The sequence below is a fragment of the Globicephala melas genome, chromosome 6 (genome assembly GCF_963455315.2).
Source record: "Globicephala melas chromosome 6, mGloMel1.2, whole genome shotgun sequence".
NCBI classification, from domain to species: Eukaryota; Metazoa; Chordata; class Mammalia; order Artiodactyla; family Delphinidae; genus Globicephala; species Globicephala melas.
Genome location: NC_083319.1, coordinates 47,076,833 through 47,102,038, shown reverse-complemented (window position 1 = coordinate 47,102,038; position 25,206 = coordinate 47,076,833). Strand labels below are relative to the sequence as shown.

Here is a 25,206-nt window from a genome sequence, read left to right as displayed (position 1 = left end):
TGTAGACTTTTTATTAGGTAATGATAGCAATAGCATAACTCTACCTATGTATCTATATATATTTTTAGAAGCCACATTAATATATAAAAAATATTTGACATTTTCCCAAGGATTTTCTCTGCAGAAATTGTTTTTGGATGTATGTATAAAGCTTTGAAGTAATTTATAAGCTTCTTCTCTGGTCTCCACGTACGTTGGCAGACTCACTCATGTAAAATATATGCTTGAAATTTACTGTAATATTTGTTATTAAAATAAGCAGTCTTATCTAATATGTAGAGGAATAAATTAAAGGAATTTTAACACCAAAGTTATCTTTTCTTAATTAAACAAGGATTGTATTTATTTTAAAATTACATGTCATACTCAAGCTGCCCTCAAATGTAATTTAATTTTCTATTATCTACATTTTAAACTAGCTATTTTTTTTCATTGTTCATCTTTCTTAGTTCTTTAGGCACTATCCACCCCTTCCCCAACTCTAGCAACCAAATTAATTGCATTTTGCATCAAAATAATTTAAAATAGACCAAAGAACCAATTCCATAGGCCAATTTGCAAAAGCATTATGCACCTACATATACAATCAGAAAATGCATTTCTGATAAAATGCATTAAAAATAATATAATATAAATTAATATAATTAAAAAAAATTAAGTGCTTAGCATAATGCCCAGCACAGAAAAAGCACTTGGTACATGTATGTCAATGTCTTTGTAATTGTCATTTTTATTGATGATGTGTATTGGTACTACTAAAGGTTAATGGGATGCCTGTATTATGCATGATAATATTACAGTTAGGGTGACTATATGTCATAGCTGGCCTGGGAAAACCATGGTTTGTGTCCATTGTCCCAGTGTCCTTTACAGCTTAATATTTTAGCACTCTCAAAAGTGTCCTGATTTGGATGATCAATCGCATGGTCACTGATGTATAGTACAAAAGTAACCGTGATGAGAAGGCCCCAAGTACAGTCATCACTCATCTCTTGATTTGGGCTTAACTGTATTCAGGTCTAGTGAGAGGGTGACTGGCCTGAATGACAAGACACTTTCCAAATGTGGGAAAGTATATTTAACATTAATAAACTCATTCCAGTGCCTATCTCCTCTTATGTTTTGTAGATGAAGAATCAGACAACATTTAAGAAACTGAGACCACAAGCCTTTACCTCACCTCACCCTTCCTGTCAGAGTTGTTTTTAGTTGGGATTTGGTTTTGGATGAAAATTTAAATAAATTTCTTAGACATGCCCATCTTTTCGTTTGGCAGACAAGATGGACTAGAATTGGGGTGGTCATAATCATGTTTGTGGTTGTGGCACAAACCAGTGACACTTGAGTGGCAGTCTTTCCCATACCAGCTACTTGTGATTTATTTTGGGGTTGTAGGCACTACTTCCATTCTTGATTTTTTTTTTTCCTTCAGGGGTTATCCAATCTGTCAACTTAAAAATAGCTATGTAGTCATATACATGTAGTCTGATTGCCACCCTCCAGTTTGATCTATGTATTGCCTCTGTGGTTTGTCGATACACCTCAGTAGGTCTTATAACTTGAAATTGTGCTTTACTATGTGTCTTACATCTTTATGACAATGTCAAATGGATGTACCATGTCAAAGACAGTCTTCTTCACTGTCCTCTATTAGAGAAAGTTCAGTGATGGCTCCAGAATCTCCTGGATTTAGTTCTGGCTGCACAATTCATGAAGCTTAGTGCAAATTGAAAATGTAGAGCCTCATGTTAAAAAATTATTAGGAATTTCAAGGTGGCAACAGCAGAACGTTAAGTCAAGAATGGGGCCCTTCTATTCGTGAGATCCCGTGCAACTGCATAGATATTGTACCATGCAGTTAGCCCTTTCATCTTTCAGTCTCCATTTTCCTTCCAACTGACAATTATGGACCACTCATTATGTATGAGGCACTATGCTTGTTATTTAATATAAAAATAAACTAATTTTTAGATTCTAATATTCCTGCTTTTAGATTTTGATGATTAAGACCCTCATCAGATAGATAAAATAGCACACAAATTGTGGCTATATTTTTGTCGCCTTCAGATCAAACACTTAGCTGTAATTTCCTATTCATCAGTCCTAAGTTGCAGTTCCTCTCCTCCAGATGCTTATGATCTACGTACTAACTATAGGATCCCAGCAGTCCCCGTCTCCCTGTATCTCTAACCATCCCACACATTGCCTGTTCTATTCCTACAGAGAGATTTATTCATGGCTAGGTAATAGATCATGCTATTAAGGTGTTAGTTGAAATGGGTTTAAAGCAGGGGTTTAAACTCAGATGTCTCCAGGGGTTGGGCAGATAATATGAAATGTTCTTTTTCTGTTGTCAATTAATTTCATTTTTAAAAAGACTCAATATAGGCAGAAAAAAATAACTTCAGCCCAAAGTTAACTTAAGAGTTGTCAGTTTCCAATTTTTCTTTTCAGTCAGATTTACTGGAATATAATTCATATGTAATCAGTTCACTCTTTTAAGTGCATAGTTCTATGAGTTTTGACGAACACCTACATTTGTGTAACAACCACCACAGGCAAGATATAGAATCCCCCAAAATTCCCTTGTGCCTTTTTGTAGTCAATTCCTCCAGCTCCTGAGAACCACTGGTATGTTTTTTTGTCTCTGTAGTTTTGCCTTTTCCAGAATGTCATATAAATGGAACCCTACAGTATGAACCCTTTGGAGACAGACGTCTTTCACTTAGCATAAACATTTGAGATTTATCCATGTTGTATTTGGGTTGTTTCTACCTAATTTTCAAAGATATGTTTCCTACGTTCCTTCCCTCCCTTCTTCCCGTCTTCTATTCTTCCTTTTCTCTTTCCTTCTTACTTTCCCTCTCTCCTTTTGGGTATCAATTGTACAAAAGTAAATTAATCTTGGTATTTGTTTCATAACACACTATTATTATTGGCCCATGCATAGCTTTTATTTTAATAATTTTATTGAGATAAAATTGATATACAATAAACTGTACATACTCAAGTATACAACCTGAAAACTTAGATAGATAGAAACTATCACTGTCACTGTATTTTCTAGAAAATTTTGTAAATTAAATAATACAGCATGTACTTTTTTCTATCTAGCTTCTTTCACTCAGCATGATTATTTTGAGATTCATGTATGTTGTTGTATGTATAAATAGTTCATTCCTTAGTATTATCAAGTAGCATTCCATTGTATGGCTGTATCACAATGTGTCTATTAACTTGTTGATAGAGATTTGGATTGTTTTCAGTTTTGGTTACTATAAATATTCATGTAAAAAATCTCTATAGGGACATGTGCTTTCCTTTCTTTTGGTTAAATAAATATCTTAGAGTGAAATAGCTAGGTCATATGGTAAATGTACGTTTAACTTCTCAAGAAGTTGTTAAACTGTTTTCCAAAGTATAGTATGTACCATTTTACATTCCTACCAGCAGTGTATGAGAGTTCTAGTTGGGATTAGCCAGTCTTTTTCATCTTTTCTCCTATACTTGGTATAGCCAGTCTTTTTAATATTAGCCATTTAAATAAATCTGTAGTGGTATCTACTGTGGTTTTAATTGCATTTCTCTAATTACTAGTGATGTTGAGTATCTTTTCCTGTGCTTACTTGCCATCATTGTCTTCTTTGGTGAAATGTCTATTTAAATTTTTTGCACGTATTTTATTGAATTGTTTGTTTTCTTATTAACTTTTTTTTTTTTTTTGCGGTATGCGGGCCTCTCACTGCTGCGGCCTCTCCCGTTGCGGAGCACAGGCTCCGGACGTGCAGGATCCGCGGCCATGGCTCACGGGCCCAGCCACTCCGCGGCATGTGGGATCTTCCCAGGCCAGGGCACGAACCCGTGTCCCCTGCATTGGCAGGCGGACTCTCAACCACTGCGCCACCAGGGAATCCCCTCTTATTAACTTTTGAGAGTTGTTATATATATTCTATTATATATTCTGATTTTGAGTCCTTTTGCAGATGCATGAGTTGCAAATATTTTCTCCTTGTCTGCGATTATGTTTTCATTGTCTTAAAGTACCTTTTGAAGAGCAGACATTCTGAAGTTTAATAAAGTCCAATTTATCAGTTTTTTCTTTTATGGATTGAACATTTGGTATTATATCTAAAAAAAAGATGTCTCTGCCTAACCCATAGTCTTCTGTGTTTTCTTCTAAAATTTTTACAATTTTAGATTTTACACTGGTTTACAGTCTATTTTGAGTTAATTTTTGTACATGGTGAGATGCAGATTGAAGTTATTTTTTAAAGTTGAAGTACAGTTGATTTACAATGTTGTGTTAGTTTCTAGTGTATAGCAAAGTAATTCAGTTATACATATATCTACATACTCTTTTTCATATTATTTTCCATTATGGTTTATGACAGGATATTGAATATAGTTTCCTATGCTATACAGTAGGACCTTGTTGTTTATCTATTTTATATAGAGTAGTTTGTATCTGCTAATCCCAAACCCCTACTTTATCCCTCCCCCACCCTCTTTCCCCTTTGATAGCCATAAGATTGATTTCTGTGTCTGTGAGTCTATTTCTGTTTTGTAAATAAGTTCATTTGTGTCATAGTTTAGATTCCACATATAAGTGATATCATATGGTATTTGTCTTTCTCTTTCTGACTTTTGAAGTTCATTTTTTTAATGTATGGACATCCAATTGTTTTGACATAATTTATTGAAAAGACTATTATTTCTCCACTAAATTGTCTTTGTACCTTTGTTAAAAATCCTTTGACCATGTATGTGTGGGTCTATTTCTGGTCTCTCTTTTCTGTTGCAGTGATCCATTTTGTTTCTCTGGATACCAGTATCACATTGTCTTGATTACTGTAGCTTGCTAGTAAGTCTTGAAGTTAGATAGTGTGTGTCCTCCAGCTATTCTCTTCTTTTTCAAAGTTGTTTTTCCAGTTCTAAGTTATTTGCATTTACATATAAATTTTTGGTTTTAGCTTGTTGATTTATTCACTTTTATTGCTATATAACATTCTGTTTTGTAAATATTCCATAATTTTTATATTCCATAATTTATATATTTTTCAAAGTTTTGCTAAGAGTTTCCTATCAAAAACAGTGCTGATAAAATGCATAGTATTTGAATCCTCATGAATATGTACAAGAGTTCCTTCTGCATATTCTTAGTAGTAAATTTGCCAGGTCATAAGTTAAGCAAAAATTTATCTTCACAGGATTTAACTGGATTGTTTTCCAAAGTGGTTGAGCTAATTTATACTCTTATAAGACACATACAACAGATCCTATTTATCCTAATTGTCCAACATTTGGTATTGCAGGCTTAATAATCTTGCCAAACGGTGAAAATTGATACCTGTTGGAGGAGGTCATGAAAAGGGTATGATCGCTGGTGGACCCATGAGCTGGACTTGGGCAATTGGAGGCTTCTCACCCCCTCCCCTGTCCTTGGAATGTATGTTCTGCCTACAATTCCCATAGCCGGAGCTGTTTTGAGGACATAGCCTTGAGAGAGTAAGGTGTTGAGACCATCTGGAGTGAATATGTGACTGAACCCAGTTAAGGCCTCTATATAAACTCCTAAGATTCTGGCAGGTGGGTGCAGAGATCTACTTGTCTTGTGATGCCCAAGACAAGTTCTCCTGTAAGTTCCCTTGCTTATTAAAATTGCCACCTACCAAGTAGGTGCAAAACCAACCATTGTTGAACTGGGCAGGAGACTGAAGAAATGGATCTTGGAAAAGAGGCATCCATGGGGGAATCCCAGGGTTGGCCATCATCCTTCATGTCAAGAGGGGTTGCTCATATGTTGGATGCTTGTGGACCACCACACGAGTACGGCGATGCCCTGAAAATGCCCACTGGTTTAATGCACTTGCTTGAAGAACTGAGCATAACACAGTGCTGCAAAGGAGAGAAATGAACCGCTGCGCAGTGGGCTGGCCTCTAGGGTGGGCAGTACAGCTTGACACTGATGACCAACCAGAGGCTGAAGCTTGAGTTAGAAAGTTGGAAGAAGAACTGAGGTTAGAGAAGGATGTGCACTGTCCACTGCCCTGCTCGCTTCGGGGCTGGCAGACAAAGTGGGAGAGAAGGATGATTAAGTTGGAGACTTCAGCATGCTGTTTTGCAAGGCCAGGAGGGCTCAAGCTGCCATGGATTAAGGTCTGAGCACCTGTGACAAAGCCCGATTGGGACACTAAGTGGTGGACTCCCTGGGAAAGTGAGGAAAACAAAGGTGGATTTTATGGTGATTGACAGTGAAACTGATGATACACCCCATGTCATTGGACCCGTAATTCAAAGGAAAGCAAAAACACAGCAACAACAATCCCAGCCAGTAAGGCAGCCCCCAGTTCAGGAAACATACCTGATGAGAGAATATATGCTCACTGAGCTTATTGATATAATTATCAAGTTCCAACAAAAGGCCAGGAAAATATCCAGGAATGGTTAGTATGGTTACAGGATTGAGGGGCAGGGGAGAGGGGGCAATGGCATTTCTCTGACTGGGCAGGAGGCAGAAAAAAGAGCAATATCACCACACAGCCTTCTCTCCAGCTCAGGGGTGCTCAGGGGTGAGGGGCAATGGGGAGGTCAAGGCACTCACTCCCTTATAGATTGGATTATTCTATCCTACAGGGAAGCTTGACCCAGTAAGGGGGTCTCTCTGGACATATGAGGCCCTGGATATATTTAGAGGAGGTACAACAAATTCTTAGGGAGTGGGAAATGAGGTAGGCCATCTACGCCCCTGTCTTTGAAGGTCCTGATTGGGCTACATTCACTGCAGGAATGAAAGCCAAGATACTCCAGTATGCCTTCGGTACCTGGTATGCGGCACTGATACCCGTCCTGAGCCCAGTCATAACAGGAGACGTTTTTGATGTTGGGCAGGCTACTGCTGATCTGGGGGATACTGACAAATCCCAGGAATAGATACAGGATGTGGGAAAGACCTAAGACAGAGAGGGAGCTCAAGAAGACAACAGGCTAACCCAATTGGCTGTAAACGGTCTGGTACGAGCAACCCAGAAGCAAATGTGGTTTGACCTCATTGCTGCAGGGATCACACCTGAAAAGATAGACAGGCAACCTAACACTGTGTTAGCTGGCCTGTGGAAAGCCTTAAAAGCTGAACAAGAGTTCAGACCTGCCCCACCTGCCTTACCATCCCTGATGTACCTACTGCTACAGCAGAGGCCTCAGGGATACAGTCCTATTCGGGGTGGGTACCTCCCACTCCCCGGGTGTAGGCTATAAGCCAAGATGGCCTCCAAGTGAGGGCCGTTGGGGGCAATTGGAGGCCACATGTTGAGCTCACTATTCACTGGTACCCCAGAAATAAACAAAACGTGACAGCTCTGATTGATACGTGAGCTGAATATACTCTAATACCTGGTAAACTTCAGGAATTTTCTGGGCCTTTCAGCGCCATCGATGGTTTCCAAGGGCAGTTGGTTATGGTCAGGAAGGTCCCTTTGACACTGCAAATTGGATGTTCTCCCCCACAAGAATATGAGGATTTTATCTCTCCAATACCAGAGAACATATTGGGCACGGACATCCTGCAAGGCCAAACTCCGCAACCTCTATCGGTGAATTCTGCCTCCGGGTTAGAGTAATCAAACCAGTACTGCTGAGGGGAAATGCCAACTGGGAATCAGTAAGCCTACACTTCCCCCTAACGAAGAGTGGTAATTGTCAAGGAAATAGGAGAAACTATCCAAGAACTGCACTGAGTGGGTATTCTACACCATGTCCATAGCACTTTCAACAGCCCATTATGGTCGGTAAAAAAAGGCAGATAGCTCATGGCAGATGATGGCGGATTACTGAGAATTGATCAAAGTTACGCCCCCCATTCATGCAGCTGTGCCCAAACTTGGCACCATCTTAGATAATTTGGCCACAGTCCTAGGAGTGGACCATGCTGTTCTGGACTTAGCAAATACTTTTCTTCAGAATACCTTGGCTGCTGAGTCACAAGTTCAATTTGCTTTCACATGGAAGGCACGATAATGGACTTTTCAAATTCTTCCCTGAGGCTACCTGTACAGCCCCACAAAATGTCATGGGATGGTGCCTGGAGATCTGTCCCTGTTATTCTTCCCCACATCTGTAAAATGGACCCATTGCTTTGATGATATAATGTCGACATATGAAGCCTTGCCTCTGCTGACTTCACACTCTGCAGATTTTGCTGGAACACCTGTGAGCAAGTGTATGGGAGGTGAATACACAGAAAACTGAAGGTGCAGTCACCAATGTAAAGTTTCCGGGAGTCATATGATCAGGTAAGATGTGAATTGTCCCAGAGCTATTATGGACAAGGTGCAAGCCTAGCTAATCTGTAAGAACATGAAAAAGGTGCAAGCTTTTATAGGAATTTTGGGGGTTTGGAGGACTTATATTCTCTACCTGGCACAGTGTTTCCATTCCTTATACTGCCTGGTAAAGAAAGGACATGTGTGAGCCTGGAGATCAGAACAATGAGCCACCTTTGAGAGGGCAAACATACTAAGGAGATTAAAGCTCTAGGCATCTCCCAAGCAGGGCTACCATTTGAGTTAGATGTGTCTGTGACTCCAGAAGGTATTATGCGTTGGGAACTGTAGCAGAGACAACAGAAGGAGAGAGTAGCCCTAGGATTTTGGTCCCAACTCTGGAAGGGGGCAGAAACCTGGTATAGCCCATAGAACAGTGGCTCCTAGCAGCATACAGAGCACTCTTCCAGTAGAGCCTCTCACGAAAGAACAGTGTATCATGGTAAGAACTTCTGTTGCTGTCAAGGTTGGATTGCGAATATATTCCACCGACCTACCTCTGCCATAGTTCAAACTCCCACTTTGACTAAGAGGCATGCCTGTTTGCAGAAGAGGACTAACCTGTCCTCCAGCCCACTGTCTCTAGAAATGCAGGTACAACTAGGCCCTATAGAACATGTAGGTTTTCCAAATGCCTCTGTCCCTAGTCCTGTGGCAGCCCCTGTAGGCTGTAGAGGGGGAATAGTGGAAATTGCTGCTGATGCCCAGTAAACAGAGGGGTCTAGTAGGGGCAACCCACCCACATGGACTGCACTTGCTATTCAGCCCAACACTGACACCATCTGGATGGAAACAGGAACAAACCACAGCAGCCAATGGGCTGAACTCGGAACATTTTGGCTGGTGATCACTCATGAGCCCTGGCCATTTCCCTTTGCACTGAAAGTTGGACTGTGGGCAACTGCCCTCCTCTACCTTCTTGGGGTTGACATGGCTGGTGTCACCACTGCACGGAGGGAATTGGAAAGCACTAAAGCAGTACATAAAGGAAGAACAAACTAGAATTAGTACTCTTAATTCATCTGACATTAGCGATATTGATCCAAAAACCTGGCCTGTGGCACACACTATCAGTGGGTATTCTTTTTATGTCAATCAAACTACACAGCCTATCAAATTGCTGACCAGAAGGGTCCTATGAATACCATCATCAGAGCCATGGGTGGCTACACTTAGATTTAGGATGTACTCACCTCGGCTTTTGGACCTGTGAGCACCCATTCACCCCTACACTGGGACCAGAAAAAGCATTTTAAACAGAACCTGCCTTACTGTACCAGGGATATAAGATAGATATCACCAGAACTGCGCATTCTATTACATCAAAACATAGTGACTAGTTTGGTACAGAATGGTCACACCATACAGGTATTTATTGGGGAGACCCAAATGAAACCCAGTGGTTCTGTGGCATGAATCTTTGGCCATGGCTTCCATCTAGGTGGTTCGGCCACTGTACCCTGGGTTTTCCCTGGGCACAGGAGAAAATCTATCCCACAGCAACAAAAGTTGCCAACCTCCTTCTCAAGCCCAGAAGGATGCATTCTGTTTTCCATTGGTACGATCATCTGGCTGCCATCTTTGTTCCTTTCATTGGCCTGGAGGATGGTATAGCTCACATAAAAGCCCTTATTAAATTCACCCAGCAAGCCTTATGATAGCCGACAGAACCTGTCCTTGCTGAACACTAAAATGTCTCTAACGAGGAAAGCTGTCCTCTGAAATAGGGTGGTCTTGGACAATATTACTGCCTCCCAAGGAGGCACCTGTGCCATTACCCAGGTAGAATGTGTGTGTTCACACCATGCAGCATTTTTACTAAAGCACACGGGGATACAAGTGAACACCCTGAGTAACCCCCACCTAGGGAGCTTAATAAATCAGTGGTTTGGATCATGGAGCTTTTAATGGAAAAAATTGTTTCTTACTTTGTGAATTGTTACCTTAATTTGTGTTTTCTCTTGCACGTGCCCATATTGTTGCTGTGGTATTTGCCTCTAATGTAGCCAGATAGCCGCAAATGAGCCATGCTAATGAAATTTCTTGTTGACCACTCAGGGCACATTGTAGAAAAAGGGTTGCATGTAAAACTGTAAGAGCCAGCAGGAGGGGTGGAGAGCTGGAGGAGCTCGTAGAGAGGATGTGACTGTTGTTGACCCTCAAGCTGGACCTGGGCAATTGGAGGCTCCTTACCCCCTTCCCTGTCCTTGGAAGGTGCATTCTGCCTGCCTTCCCTGCACCAGAGCCGTCTCAAAGACACAGTCCTGCAAGAGCAATGTGTTTTTGAGACCATCTGGACTGAATACAAAACCTAACCCAGTTAAAGCCTCTATATAAACCCTTAACATTCTGCAGGGCAGTGCCGAGATCTACTCGTCTTGCGACCACCAGAGACAAACCTCAAATGTGAGTTCCCTTGTTTATTAAAGCCACCAGCTATGAATCTGGAGTGGCCTGCCTCTTTCTTTGGTCTCCTCTTGCCCTCCATGCATGGAGCCAGTTTCAAATTTCACCCGGGGAACTTCTGAGGTTTAAACTAGCATGCCCCTACCGCTTGTGGTCTTGATTTGCATTCCTCTAGATGACATTGGAACTTTCTTCATATGTCTATTGCCTGTGTGTTCCCTCTTCTGTGAAATTACTGCTGATGTTTCATTCATTTTTTTGTTCTTACATCTTTATTGGAGTATAATTGCTTTACAATGGTCTGTTAGTTTCTGCTTTATAACAAAGTGAATCAGTTATACATATACATATGTTCCCATATCTCTTCCCTCTTGCGTCTCCCTCCCTCCCACCCTCCCTATCCCACCCCTCTAGGTGGTCACAAAGCACCGAGCTGATCTCCCTGTGCTATGCGGCTGCTTCCCACTAGCTATCTATTTTACATTTGGTAGTGTACATATGTCCATGCCACTCTCTCACTTTGTCACAGCTTACCCTTCCCCCTCCCCATATCCTCAAGTCCGGTAGGTCTGTGTCTTTATTCCTGTCTTACCCCTAGGTTCTTCATGACATTTTTTTTTCTTAAATTCCATATGTATGTGTTAGCATATGGTATTTGTCGTTCTCTTTCTGACTAACTTCATTCTGTATGACAGGCTCTAGGTCCATCCACCTCATTACAAATAGCTCAATTTCGTTTCTTTTTATGGCTGAGTAATATTCCATTGTATATATGTGCCACATCTTCTTTATCCATTCATCCGATGATGGACACTTAGGTTGTTTCCATCTCCGGGCTATTGTAAATAGAGCTGCAATGAACATTTTGGTACGAGACTCTTTTTGAATTATGGTTTTCTCAGGGTATATGCTCAGTAGTGGGATTGCTGGGTCATATAGTAGTTCTATTTGTAGTTTTTTAAAGAACCTCCATACTGTTCTCCATAGCGGCTGTACCAATTCACATTCCCACCAGCAGTGCAAGAGTGTTCACTTTGCTCCACACCCTCTCCAGCATTTATTGTTTCTAGATTTTTTGATGATGGCCATTCTGACTGAGTGAGATGATATCTCATTGTAGTTTTGATTTGCATTTCTCTAATAATTAATGATGTTGAGCATTCTTTCATGTGTTTGTTGGCAGTCTGTATATCTTCTTTGGAGAAATGTCTATTTAGGTCTTCTGTCGATTTTTGGATTGGGTTGTTTGTTTTTTTGTTATTCAGCTGCATGAGCTGCTTATAAATTTTGGAGATTAATCCTTTGTCAGTTGCTTCATTTGCAAATATTTTCTCGCATTCTGAGGGTTGTCTTTTCGTCTTGTTTACAGTTTCCTTTGCTGTGCAAAAGCTTTGAAATTTCATTAGGTCCCATTTGTTTATTTTTGTTTTTATTTCCATTTCTCTAGGAGGTGGGTCAAAAAGGATCTTGCTGTGATTTATGTCATAGAGTGTTCTGCCTATGTTTTCCTTTAAGAGTTTGATAGTTTCTGGCCTTACATTTAGGTCTTTAATCCATTTTGAGCTTATTTTTGTGTATGGTGTTAGGGAGTGATCTAATCTCATACTTTTACATGTACCTGTCCAATTTTCCCAGCACCACTTATTGATGAGGCTGTCCTTTCTCCACTGTACATTCCTGCCTCCTTTATCAAAGATAAGGTGACCATATGTACATGGGTTTATCTCTGGGCTTTCTATCCTGTTCCATTGATCTATCTTTCTGTTTTTGTGCCAGTACCATACTATCTTGATTACTGTAGCTTTGTAGTATAGTCTGAAGTCAGGGAGACTGATTCCTCCAGCTCCGTTTTTTGTTCTCAAGATTGCTTTGGCTATTCGTGGTCTTTTTTGTTTCCATACAAATTGTGAAATTTTTTGCTCTAGTTCTGTGAAAAATGCCAGTGGTAGTTTGATAGGGATTGCATTGAATCTGTAGATTGCTTTGCGTAGTAGAGTCATTTTCACAATGTTGATTCTTCCAATCCAAGAACATGGTATATCTCTCCATCTATTTATATCATCTTTAATTTCTTTCATCAGTGTCTTATAGTTTTCTGCATACAGGTCTTTTGTCTCCTTAGGTAGGTTTATTCCTAGGTATTTTATTCTTTTTGTTGCATGGTAAATGGGAGTGTTTTCTTGATTTCACTTTCAGATTTTTCATCATTAGTGTATAGGAATGCCAGAGATTTCTGTGCGTTAATTTTGTATTCTGCTACTTTACCACATTCATTGATTAGCTCTAGTAGTTTTCTGATAGCACCTTTAGGATTCTCTATGTATAGGATCATGTCATCTGCAAACAGTGACAGCTTTACTTCTTCTTTTCTGATTTGGATTCCTTTTATTTCCTTTTCTTCTCTGATTGCTGTGGCTAAAACTTCCAAAACTATGTTGAATAAGAGTTGTGAGAGTGGACAACCTTGTCTTGTTCCTGATCTTAGTGGAAATGCTTTCAGTTTTTCACCATTGAGGACGATGTTTGCTGTGGTTTGTCATATATGGCCTTTATTATGTTGAGGAAAGTTCCCTCTATGCCTACTTTCTGCAGGGTTTTTATCAGAAATGGGTGTTGAATTTTGTTGAAAGCTTTCTCGGCATCTATTGAGATGATCATATGGTTTTTCTCCTTCAGTTTGTTAATATGGTGTATCACGTTGATTGATTTTTGTATATTGAAGAATCCTTGCCTTCCTGGAATAAACCCCACTTGATCATGGTGTATGATCCTTTTAATGTGCTGTTGGATTCTGTTTGCTAGTATTTTGTTGAGGATTTTTGCATCTATGTTCATCAGTGATATTGGCCTGTAGTTTTCTTTCTTTGTGAAATCCTTGTATGGTTTTGGTATCAAGGTGATGGTGGCCTCGTAGAATAAGTTTGGGAGTGTTCCTCCCTCTGCTATATTTTGGAAGAGTTTGAGAGTGATAGGTGTTAGCTCTTCTCTAAATGTTTGATAGAATTCGCCTGTGAAGCCATCTGGTCCTGGGCTTTTGTTTGTTGGAAGATTTTTAATCACAGTTTCAATTTCAGTGCTTGTGATTGGTCTGTTCATATTTTCTATTTCTTCCTGATTCAGTCTTGGCAGGTTGTGCATTTCTAAGAATTTGTCCATTTCTTCCAGGTTGTCCATTTTATTTCCATAGAGTTGCTTGTAGTAATCTCTCAAGATCTTTTGTATTTCTGCAGTGTCGGTTGTTACTTCTCCTTTTTCATTTCTAATTCTATTGATTTGAGTCTTCTCCCTTTTTTTCTTGATGAGTCTGGCTAATGGCTTATCAATTTGGTTTATCTTCTCAAAGAACCAGCTTTTAGTTTTATTGATCTTTGCTATCATTTCCTTCATTTCTTTTTCATTTCTTTCTGATCTGATTTTTATGATTTCTTTCCTTCTGCTAACTTTGGGGGTTTTTTGGTTCATTTTTCTCTAATTGCTTTAGGTGCAAGGTTAGTTTGTTTATTTGAGATGTTTCGTGTTTCTTAAGGTAGGATTGTATTGCTGTAAACTTCCCTCTTAGAACTGATTTTGATCCATTCCATAGGTTTTGGGTCGTCGTGTCTCCATTGTCATTTGTTTCTAGGTATTTTTTGATTTCCTCTTTGATTTCCTCAGTGATCACTTCGTTATTAAGCAGTGTATTGTTTAGCCTCCATGTGTTTGTATTTTTTACAGATCTTTTCCTGTAATTGATACCTAGTCTCATAGCGTTGTGGTCGGAAACGATACTTGATACAATTTCAATTTTCTTAAATTTACCAAGGCTTGATTTGTGACCCAAGATATGATCTATCCTGGAGAATGTTCCATGAGCACTTGAGAAAAATGTGTATTCTGTTGTTTTTGGATGGAATGTCCTATAAATATCAATTAAGTCCATCTTGTTTAATGTATCATTTAAAGCTTGTGTTTCCTTATTTATTTTCATTGTGGTTGATCTGTCCATTGGTGAAAGTGGGGTGTTAAAGTCCCCTACTATGAATGTGTTACTGTCAATTTCCCCTTTTATGGCTGTTAGTATTTGCCTTATGTGTTGAGGTGCTCCTATGTTGGGTGCATAAATATTTACAATTGTTATATCTTCTTCTTGGATCAATCCCTTGATCATTATGTAGTGTCCTTCTTTGTCTCTTCTAATAGTCTTTAAAGTCTATTTTGTCTGATATGAGAATTGCTACTCCAGCTTTCTTTTGGTTTCCATTTGCATGAAATACCTTTTTCCATCCTCTTACTTTCAGTCTGTATGTGTCTCTACGTCTGAAGTGGGTCTCTTGTAGACAGCATATATATGGGTCTTGTTTTTGTATCCATTCAGCCAATCTGTGTCTTTTGTTGGGAGCATTTAGTCCATTTACATGTAAGGTAATTATCGATATGTATGTTCCTATTCCCATTTTCTTAATTGTTTTGGGTTCATTATTGTAGGTCTGTTCCTTCTCTTGTGTTTCTTGCCTAGAGAAGTTCCTTTAGCATTTGTTGTAACGCTGGTTTGGTTGTGCTGAACTCTCTCAGCTTTTGCTTGTCTGTAAAGATTTTAATTTCTCCATCAAATCTGAATGAGATCCTTGCTGGGTAGAGTAATCTTGGTTGCAGGTTTTTCTCCTTCATTATTTTAAATATGTCCTGCCACTCCCTTCTGGCTTGCAGAGTTTCTGCTGAAAGATCAGCTGTTAACCTTATGGGGATTCCCTTGTGTGTTATTTGTTGTTTTTCCCTTGCTGCTTTTAATATGTTTTCTTTCTTTGTATTTAATTTTTGACAGTTCGATTAATATGTGTCTTGGCGTATTTCTCCTTGGATTTATCCTGTATGGGACTCTCTGTGCTTCCTGGACTTGATTAACTATTTCCTTTCCCATATTAGGGAAGTGTTCAACTATAATCTCTTCAAATATTTTCTCAGTCCCTTTCTTTTTCTCTTCTTCTTTTGGAACCCCTATAATTCGAATGTTGGTGCGTTTAATGTTGTCTCAGAGGTCTCTGAGACTGTCCTCAGTTCTTTTCAGTCTTTTTTGTTTATTGTGCTCTGCAGTAGTTATTTCCACTATTTTATCTTCCAGGTTACTTATCTGTTCTTTTGCCTCAGTTATTCTGCTATTGATCCCATCTAAAGTATTTTTAATTTCATTTAATGTTTTGTTCATCATTGCTCGTTTCATCTTTAGTTCTTCTAGGTCCTTGTTAAATGTTTCTTGCATTTTGTCTATTCTATTTCCAAGATTTTGGATTATCTTTACTATGATTTTTCTGAATTCTTTTTCAGGTAGACTGCCTATTTCCTCTTCATTTGTTAGGTCTGGTGGGTTTTTATCTTTTTTTTTGCTGTACGTGGGCCTCTCACTGTTGTGGCCTGTCCTGTCGCGGAGCACAGGCTCCAGACGCGCAGGCTCAGCGGCCATGGCTCACGGGCCCAGCCGCTCCGTGGCATGTAGGATCTTCCTGGACCGGGGCACGAACCCATGTCCCCTGGCATCGGCAGGCGGACTCTCAACCAGTGCGCCACCAGGGAAGCCTTGCGGGTTTTTATCTTGCTCCTTCATCTGCTGTGTGTTTTTCTGTCTTCTCATTTTGCTTATCTTAGTGTGTTTGGGGTCTCCTATACGCAGGCTGCAGGTTCGTAGTTCCCGTTGTTTTTGGTGTCTGTCCCCAGTGGCTAAGGTTGATTCAGTGGGTTGTGTGGGCTTCCTGGTGGAGGGGACTAGTGCCTGTGTTCTGGTGGATGAGGCTGGATCTTGTCTTTCTGGTGGGCAGGTCCACGTCTGGTGGTGTGTTTTGGGGTGTCTGTGGACTTATTATGATTTTAGGCAGCCTCTCTGCTAATGGGTGGGGTTGTGTTCCTTTCTTGCTAGTTGTTTGTCATAGGGTGTCCAGCACTGTAGCTTGCTGGTCATTGAGTGAAGCTGGGTGCTGGTGTTGAGATGGAGATGTCTGGGAGATTTTCGCCGTTTGATATTATGTGGAACTGGGAGGTCTCTTGTGGACCAGTGTCCTGAAGTTGGCTCTCCTGCCTCAGAGGCACAGCACTGACTCCTGGCTGGAGCACCAAGAGCCTTTCATCCACACGGCTCAGAATAAGAGGGAGAAAAAGTAGAAAGAAAGAAAGAGAGAGAGAGGGAGGGAGGGAGGGAGGGAGGAAGGATGAAAGGAGATAAAATAAGATTAAGATAAAATAAAATGAAGTTATTAAAATAAAAAATAATTATTAAGAAAAAAAATTTTTTAAAGAAAAAAAACGGATGGATAGAACCCTAGGACAAATGGTGGAAGCAAAGCTATACAGACAAAATCTCACACAGAAATATACACATACACACTCACAAAAAGAGGAAAAGGGGAAAAAATAATAAATCTTGCTCTCAAAGTCCACCTCCTCAATTTGGGATGATTCCTTGTCTGTTCAGATATTCCATAGATGCAGGGTACATCAAGTTGATTGTGGAGCTTTAATCCGCTGCTTCTGAGGCTGCTGGGAGAGATTTCCCTTTCTCTTCCTTGTTCGTACAGCTCCCGGGGCTCAGCTTTGGATTTGGCCCCGCCTCTGCATGTAGGTCACCAGAGGGCATCTGTTCTTCGTTCAGACAGGACGGGGTTAAAGGAGCAGCTGATTCGGGGGCTCTGGCTCACTCAGGCTGGGGGGAAGGAGGGGTACGGAGTGCGGGGCGAGCCTGCGGCGGCAGAGGCTAGCATGACATTGTGCCAGCCTGAGGTGCGCCATGCTGCGTTCTCCCGGGGAAGTTGTCCCTAGATCCCAGGACCCTGGAAGTGGCGGGCTCCACATGCTCCCCGGAAGGGGTGTGTGGATAGTGACCTGTGCTCGAACACAGGCTTCTTGGTGGCAGCAGCAGCAGCCTTAGTGTATCATGCCTGTCTCTGGGGTCCGCGCTTTTAGCCGTGGCTCGCACCCGTCTCTGGAGCTCCTTTAAGCAGCGCTCTTAATCCCCTCTCCTCGTGCAGCAGGAAACAAAGAGGGAAGAAAAAGTCTCTTGCCTCTTGGGCAGGTCCAGACTTTTCCCCGGACTCCCTCCTGGCCAGCCGTGGTGCACTAACCCCCTGCAGGCTGTGTTCATGCTCCCAACCCCAGTCCTCTCCCTGCGCTCCGACCAAAGCCGGAGCCTCAGCTCCCAGCCCTCGCCCGCCCCGGCGGGTGAGCAGACAAGCCTCTCGGGCTGGTGAGTGCCGGTTGGCACCGATCCTCGATCCTTCGTATGGGAATCTCTCCGCTTTGCCCTCTGCACCCCTGTTGCTGTGCTCTTCTCTGTGGCCCCGAAGCTTCCCTCCCGCCACCCACAGTCTCCTCCCGCAAAGGGGCTTCCTAGTGTGTGGAAACCTTTCCTCCTTCACGGCTCCCTCCCACTGGTGCAGGTCCCGTCCCTATTCTTTTGTCTCTGTTTATTCTTTTTTCTTTTGCCCTACCTAGGTACGTGGGGAGTTTCTTGCCTTTTGGGAGGTCTGAGGTCTTCTGCCAGCCTTCAGTAGGTGTTCTGTAGGAGTTGTTCCACGTGTAGATGTATTTCTGGTGTATCTGTGGGGAGGAAGGTGATCTCCGCACCTTACTCTTCCGCCATCTTCCCCTCGTCCCTCTAACTGTATTGACAAATTCTCGTTTTGTTCATTTTTATTAGGTTTTAGATCTTCCTATGTGTAATATTTGTTCAAATCTTTTGCCATTTATTTCCCTTTTGGGGGTGCTGATTTTCTTCTTGTTGATAAGTAGAAGTTCTTTGTTTTTTATACTTTTATGAAGTGTTGTGTGAGTTGTAAGTATTTTCTACTTTAATTTCTTTGAAACATCTTTCGATGAATAGAAATTTTAAATTTTAACATGCGTGAATTAATCTATGTTTCTTTGTTGGTTTCTGTGTTTAATCTTTTGTTTAGTATTGTTTTTATAATTTTTTGGACAGAAAGCTTGAAGAACATCATGTTAATTTATTTATAAGTTTATTATGGTTTTTGTTAGAATAGAATTTAGAGTTATTTTACGTATTTTTAAAGTTAATATAAATTAAATTACATACTGTTCTCACTCTAGATTACAGGTCCAACAATTTGCAACAAAACTTCTTAATTTCCTTATAAATTCCCAAGTTAAAGAACCACATAACTTTCATTATAAATCTTTAAATGTAAGTACTTGTATCAGCTATATCCTATCTTACTATTACAGTTGAGATGTAATGTCCAGAATAGGAAAAAGCTAAGTGAGCATCACTGTACAGAGCTTTGTTTTAAACCATAATTCCAGGTGTGCTACACACTACTTTAGCTAAAGTCTATGTAGTAGGCTTTATATTCTAGAAGGGTCAGATCTGTGCACAAATCCATCTGTGAAGCCAAAAGCTGCCTTGGTGTAATGTGCCACCAGGATCCATTTCGAAACAGTGTTTCCTCTTGCCAAGGTCAGCGGCTATCACTGAAGTAACCAGAGAATGCCCATGTTCTCCCTCTCCAAAGGCAGCCTCTTTTGCAACATTAGATTTCAGCACTTTTTGTCCCTTTCTTTTCAGTGATGGAAATCTTTTTTGTTTACCATTTTAAAGCAAGGATTACTACCTTCCTTTGAGAAATGTTAATAGAAAAAAAAATTTTTTTAAACTTCCCAGAAAATAAGTTTCCTGTTATAGCAAGTTTTATTTTCAGAGAATTTGAGAAAATGAACACAGTATCTCCGAGTTTCCCCACATTGAGATTGACAGCTAAACTGAATGCGCTGTGGCTTTGCTGCTTAAACCTGAACTCCACACATAGGAGTATCTTCTTTATTTACTCATTTAATTTACAGAGTCTGCTTAGTGGTCAGTATTTCTCACTTTTCTAAAAGTGCTTTCCCTTACACTGCCCTCTGTGCATGTATTTAGGATAAAACCCTAGAATGGAAGGTATTTAAAACGAGGCAGGCAAGCACATACAGAATGGAATGAAGCCAGATTTGCTTTGAATACCACTTCCACGATCAGCTTAGTTTTATTTCAGACATGAGCCCCACATACAACCCTTTTGACCTGAGTACTCCATCCCTAAATGGCAAACTAAACATTCATGAAAATTTAATGGTGAGGAAATTAGTACCTTCTTATGTTTCAGACTGTGAAATGGCACCAGGGAGCACTTTCAGCAACAGGCAGAACTGTGTGCATGTGCCGGACCAGACCTGAAACATTTGTCCCTTCAACCTGTCATCCTTCTTCACGTTAACCGGCAGCCGAGACGTTCTGACAGGACACCACCAGGATGCCACCCAAGAAAGGTATTTCAAAATAAAGACCTGGTTGTAGGATACTCTACCTTTCTTAGAGATTGGGCACTTTGAAAAGTTTGTTTCACAATTTTTGTTTCCTCTTTGGGGCATTCCCCTTTCTATTTTTTCTGTGGGGAGAGTCCCTTTGTTTCTTGAGAAATTGGGAAGGGTTCAATATTTCTTCAACTTCTTTTCTTTAATGGATGTATGATTTCACCAGCTAGTAAGTGCCTGAACTTACCTTTCTTTCATTTAAGAAGGTAATGGGGGAAAGCAAAATACACTGATATTCCAGTGCAGCAACTCCTACTTGGGGTTTAGTCCATAGCAGTGACCTCTCGTCAGATTGGTGTGTGGGCCGAGTTTGTGAGGGAGACCTGTCCTGCTTCAATTTGTGAATTAGATACAGTTCTGAATTAAGTCAAGCTGAAGAGTAGAGGAAAGAGGATTAAGGCAGAGAAAGCTAAGAAGAGAGACATAAAACCCTATGGGGGGGTATTTATGTGAAGGGAAGCAATGTGATGAAACATTCTTGGTACCTGTGACTTGTCACAGGGGTGCGTTTTCAGTACTATGGAGATAGTGGGTGGCATATTCAGTTGTCATTTTGTGATGCTAATGCAGCTTACTTTGGATCTGTTGTCATCCTCATTTCAGTCCCCAAAAGACAAACTGGTAAAAATTTTAAATATGGAAAACCTGGAAATGCATATTTGCTTTTCAGCCTAGAACTTCTAATCCAAATGGCCTTGGTCTCTGTCATTCCTTTAGCTGACTTATTTAATCTTAGAATGGAAAGTGGAGACAGAGATCTCATGTAGAGATAATCTATTAAAGTCATCCAGGCCTGTGTCTTGAGAATCTGAGCAGTATCCTATTTAATATGCTCAGTTATCTTATGGACTTCAAACATCTGGACAGTCTTAGGAGCATCATTATCAAAACAGGTCATTGCTTTTAGAAAACAAAAACAAAACCAGCCACTTCTTTTGAGGCTCAACATACTTTTCCAAAGAGGCTATTAGAAATAGCTCATAGTTGTATATTAGCTTTTAATAGGTGGGATTGGTTTTCCATTAATAAGTGTAGGGTTCAAATTTTATATAAGATGTTCAACTTCAGCACCTTTAGGGTGTTCCAACCTGGGATCCTCAGGCTATTTTGGTAGTGAAGGTATTGTCAGGCTCTCTTTAGAACTCCAACAGTTTTTACAAAAACTTGCAGTAAGGCTGCTCAGGCTTATCTTAACCATTTGTAAAAATGATGCTAATCCTGAATTGTAATTTAAAATGTAACATGTTGAGATCTTTCCCCCACCCTCTCTCTTTCATCATTGTTTGAAACAGATTAACAGATTAACTAGAAAAGCCCTCAGAAATTTTCTTTAAGTGCATCAGTAGATTGTGATTTATAGACAGAAACTGCCTATTGGTAAAATAGTGGTCCAAAATGGCTTAGATGAGTTAATGTTTGTGAAAGCCATTTGTAAACTCTGATATAACATACAAAATAAAGGTGGCAATCATCGCCTTGTTTCTATACTATTGCTTAGCCATATGATTTTTTTTCAACAATGCAAAAATAAAACTCAGCCCTGCTCATACAGATTCTTCAAAATTCTAGATTTGTGGTGCTCAAATAAATGATATTTTATCATATTTAAAGATGGATAGGTAGCATTTTCTACAAGAGATAAATAATATACAGCTGTGTTGGGATATTAATTCCCATAGAAATTTATTTTATTCATTCATTCATTTATTCATTTGGTCACTCATTGGTGCATTCAACAAACAATTCATTTGATTCTTTTTATGTGCTCTGGGAAGAACGTGATGTGACAGAGTTCTTATCAAAGAATTTGTAGATTAATGTGTTTGGGGCAGTACTGAATAATTATCAAAACAAAACCAGAGCCAGAAACATTGCTTTACAAGTTCTTTAGGGCCTTTAAAAATTAGGAACATTGAGGTATTTGTTTCCAGCTTGGCCTTTGCTTTCAGGATTTCTCTGAAGTCGACAGCACTTCCTGGGTCTGAAGTGCCCATTAGTGATGACTAAGGGCAGTATTCCTATGACTGATAGAATGTTGGCACTGTTTTATTTCCATTTTGTTCATTCCACTTTTAAAAACAGTGTTATTGATGTATAATTTGTGCACAAGAAACTGTACACATTTAAAATATACACTTTGGCAAGTTTTGACAAATGTATACATGCCATAATGACCACCACGATCAAGATTTCTACTTCCCCCAAATGCTCCGTATGCCCCTTTGACATAAATCCACACATTCTACTCCCACCTCCCATATAGTCTACCCCTAGACCTAAGCAACCCCTAATCTGCTTTTTGTCACTGTAGATTAGCTTGTGTTTGCTAGAATTTCATGTAAATGGAAACATGCAGTATGTACTCTTTTGTGTCTGGCTTCTTATATGTAGCATAATACTTTCTAGATTCATTCACATTTCAGTAGTGCTCCTTTTATTGCTGGGTAGTATTCCATTGTATGGCGTACCACAGTTTGTTTATCCACTCACCTGTTGATGAACATTTGAGTTGTTTCTAATTTGGGGCTATTATAAAAAAAATTGCTATGAACATTTGAGTATGTGTCTTTGTGTGAATGTGTGAGTTGGAATTGCTGGGTTGTGTGGCAAGTGTTTGATTAACTTCATAAGAATCTGCCAAATTACTTTCCAAAGTGGCTGTATAATTTTGTGCTTTCACCAGCAATACATGACAGTGCTAGTGATCTACATCCTCACCAAAAGTTGATATTGCAAGTGCATCTTTTTAATTTTAGCCCTTGGGGAAAGTGTGTAGTAGTACCTTATTGTGGTTTTAATTTGCATTTCCCTAATGGCTAATGATGTTTAATGTGTTTTATGCTATTTTATTTCTTTTAACCCATGTATCTTTGTTCTTTATTCTTTTAATTTCTTTTGGAGTGTTTTTTTATTTCATTGTATCTCCTTTTTTATTGGTATATTAGCTCTTTTTTTGTTGTTATTCTATTTTAGTGGGTTAACAGTATACAGCTTTAACTTATAGTATTCTACCTTCAAATAATGGTATTCCACTTTACATAATATATATATATATATATATATTTTTTTTTTTTTTTTTTGCGGTACGCGGGCCTCTCACTGTTGTGGCCTCTCCCGTTGCGGAGCACAGGCTCCGGACGCACAGGCTCAGCGGCCATGGCTCACGGGCCCAGCCGCTCTGCAGCATGTGGGATCTTCCCAGACCGGGGCACGAACCCGTGTCCCCTGCATCGGCAAGAGGACTCTCAACCACTGCGCCACCAGGGAAGCCCCCACTTTACATATATTTTAATAGCATTACTACAGTATAATTTTATTCCCCTCTCCTATACTTCGTGTTATTGTTTTTGTACATTTTATTTCCACATATATTATAAACTCCACAGTCTATCATCATTTTTGCTTTAAACACTCAGTTATCTTTAAAAGAAATTTTGAAAAATTAGAAAAAGTTTTTCATATTTATCAATATATTTACCATTTCCAGTGATTTTTCTTCCATATTTCGGATCCAGATCTCTATCTAGTATCATTTTCCTTTTGCATGAATAACTTCCTTTAATATTTTTTGTAAAACAGGCCTATTGGCAATGAATTCTCTCAACTTTTGTTTGAAAGAGTCTTTACCTTAGTTTTTGAAGGGTATTTTCAATGGAAACAGAATTCTAGTTTGTTAGGTTGTTTTCCTTTTAGTGTTTAAAGGTTTCTGTCTTTCATAGTTTCTGATGAGAAGTCTGTGATCATTCTTATCTTTATGTCTTTTTCTTTGTCTACTTTTAAGATGTTCCCATTACTAGTGTTCATTTTAGCAATTTGTTTATGCTCTGCCCTTGTATAGTTTTATTAATCTCTTTTTCTGTTTGGAATTTGCTGACATTTTTGGATATTTGGTTTATAGTTGCCATCAAATTTAAAACAATTTGGTCATTATTTCCTCACTTTTTTCTGACTTTCCCTCCAATTACATATATTTTAGACTGTTTACCATCATCTCACAGTCACAAATGTTCTTTTCATTTTTTAATCTTATTTTCCTTCTATGTTTCATTTTGAATAAAATTGATGTCTTCAAGTTTGGTGTTCTTTTCTTCATCAACATCTATCCACTGTTTATCCCATCCTATGTATTTCACATTTCAGATACTGTATTATTCATCTATAGAGTTTGGTTTGTATTTTTTAAATATTTTTTATTTTTTTCATTATGCTCTTAAACATGTGGAGTGTATTTATAATAGCTGTTTTACTATTGTTGTCTGCTAATTCTATCATGCTGGTCTTTACTGGATCTGTTTCTAACAGTTGATTTGATTGTTCTTCTGGACGGGAGGCATTATTTCCCCAGCTTCTTTGCTTACCTGGTGATTTTTAAATTCACTGTTGGAAATGTTAAATTTTACATTTTTGGGTCCTGGATTTTTCTGTATTCCTTTAAATATTGTTGGATTATTTTCTGGGATGCAATTAACTTTAAATTAGCTGGATGCTTTTGAGACTTGGTTTTAAGCTGTGTTAGGCTGTTTTCAGAGCAGGGCTAATTTGGTCTGGGCAATAACTTTCTGAGGACTCTAACCAATGCTTCTTGAATTACAAGGTCTCTCCTCGCTGACTGCTGGAAAATCCGAACTTTTCCTGACTCATGTGAACTTCAGAAACTATTCTGCCCATCCTTTCTAGTGTCCTTTCCCTGGCCTTGGTAGTTACCACACATGTATGCACACATCAGTACTCAGCCAACGTTAGAAAAGATTTGTCTACAGATCTAGAGCTCGCCATCTCCCCCGCCTCTGTGTGTGTTTGTGTGTGTGTGTGTGTGTGTGAAATCAGAACTGTTTCTCCTTAACTCAGTGAGACCACAAGCCTCTGTTTGGGTTCCCCCTCCCTGTGTTGCAGCCTAGAAACTCTCCTCAGACAAAATGATCAGGCAATGTCAGGGTGCATCTCATTTGCTTTCCTTCTTTGAGGAATCACTGTTTTGAGCTTTCTGTTGAGCAGTGTCTGAAAAGAGTGTTTCATATATTTTGTCTGGATGTCTAGCTGCTTAAGGTAATAGCGTTAATGCATTCCTAATTACTTCATTGTGGCTGGAAGCAAAAATTCCAATACTGGATTTATAGTATGCGTTGGCTTGAGTATTAGAGGATTTCCTTCA

At 39.7% G+C, this 25,206-nt stretch overlaps 1 protein-coding gene across 1 annotated transcript in view; it reads left to right on the top strand.

Moving 5' to 3' along the window:
• TMC1 (transmembrane channel like 1) overlaps window positions 1-25,206 on the top strand; it is a 389,456-nt gene that overhangs the window by 235,308 nt on the left and 128,942 nt on the right. Inside the window, exon 5 of the mRNA XM_060300845.2 lies at window positions 19,847-20,009. Coding sequence (XP_060156828.1) covers window positions 19,994-20,009 — 16 coding nt within the window. The 5' untranslated portion in view covers window positions 19,847-19,993. The remainder of the gene's footprint in view (window positions 1-19,846; window positions 20,010-25,206) is intronic.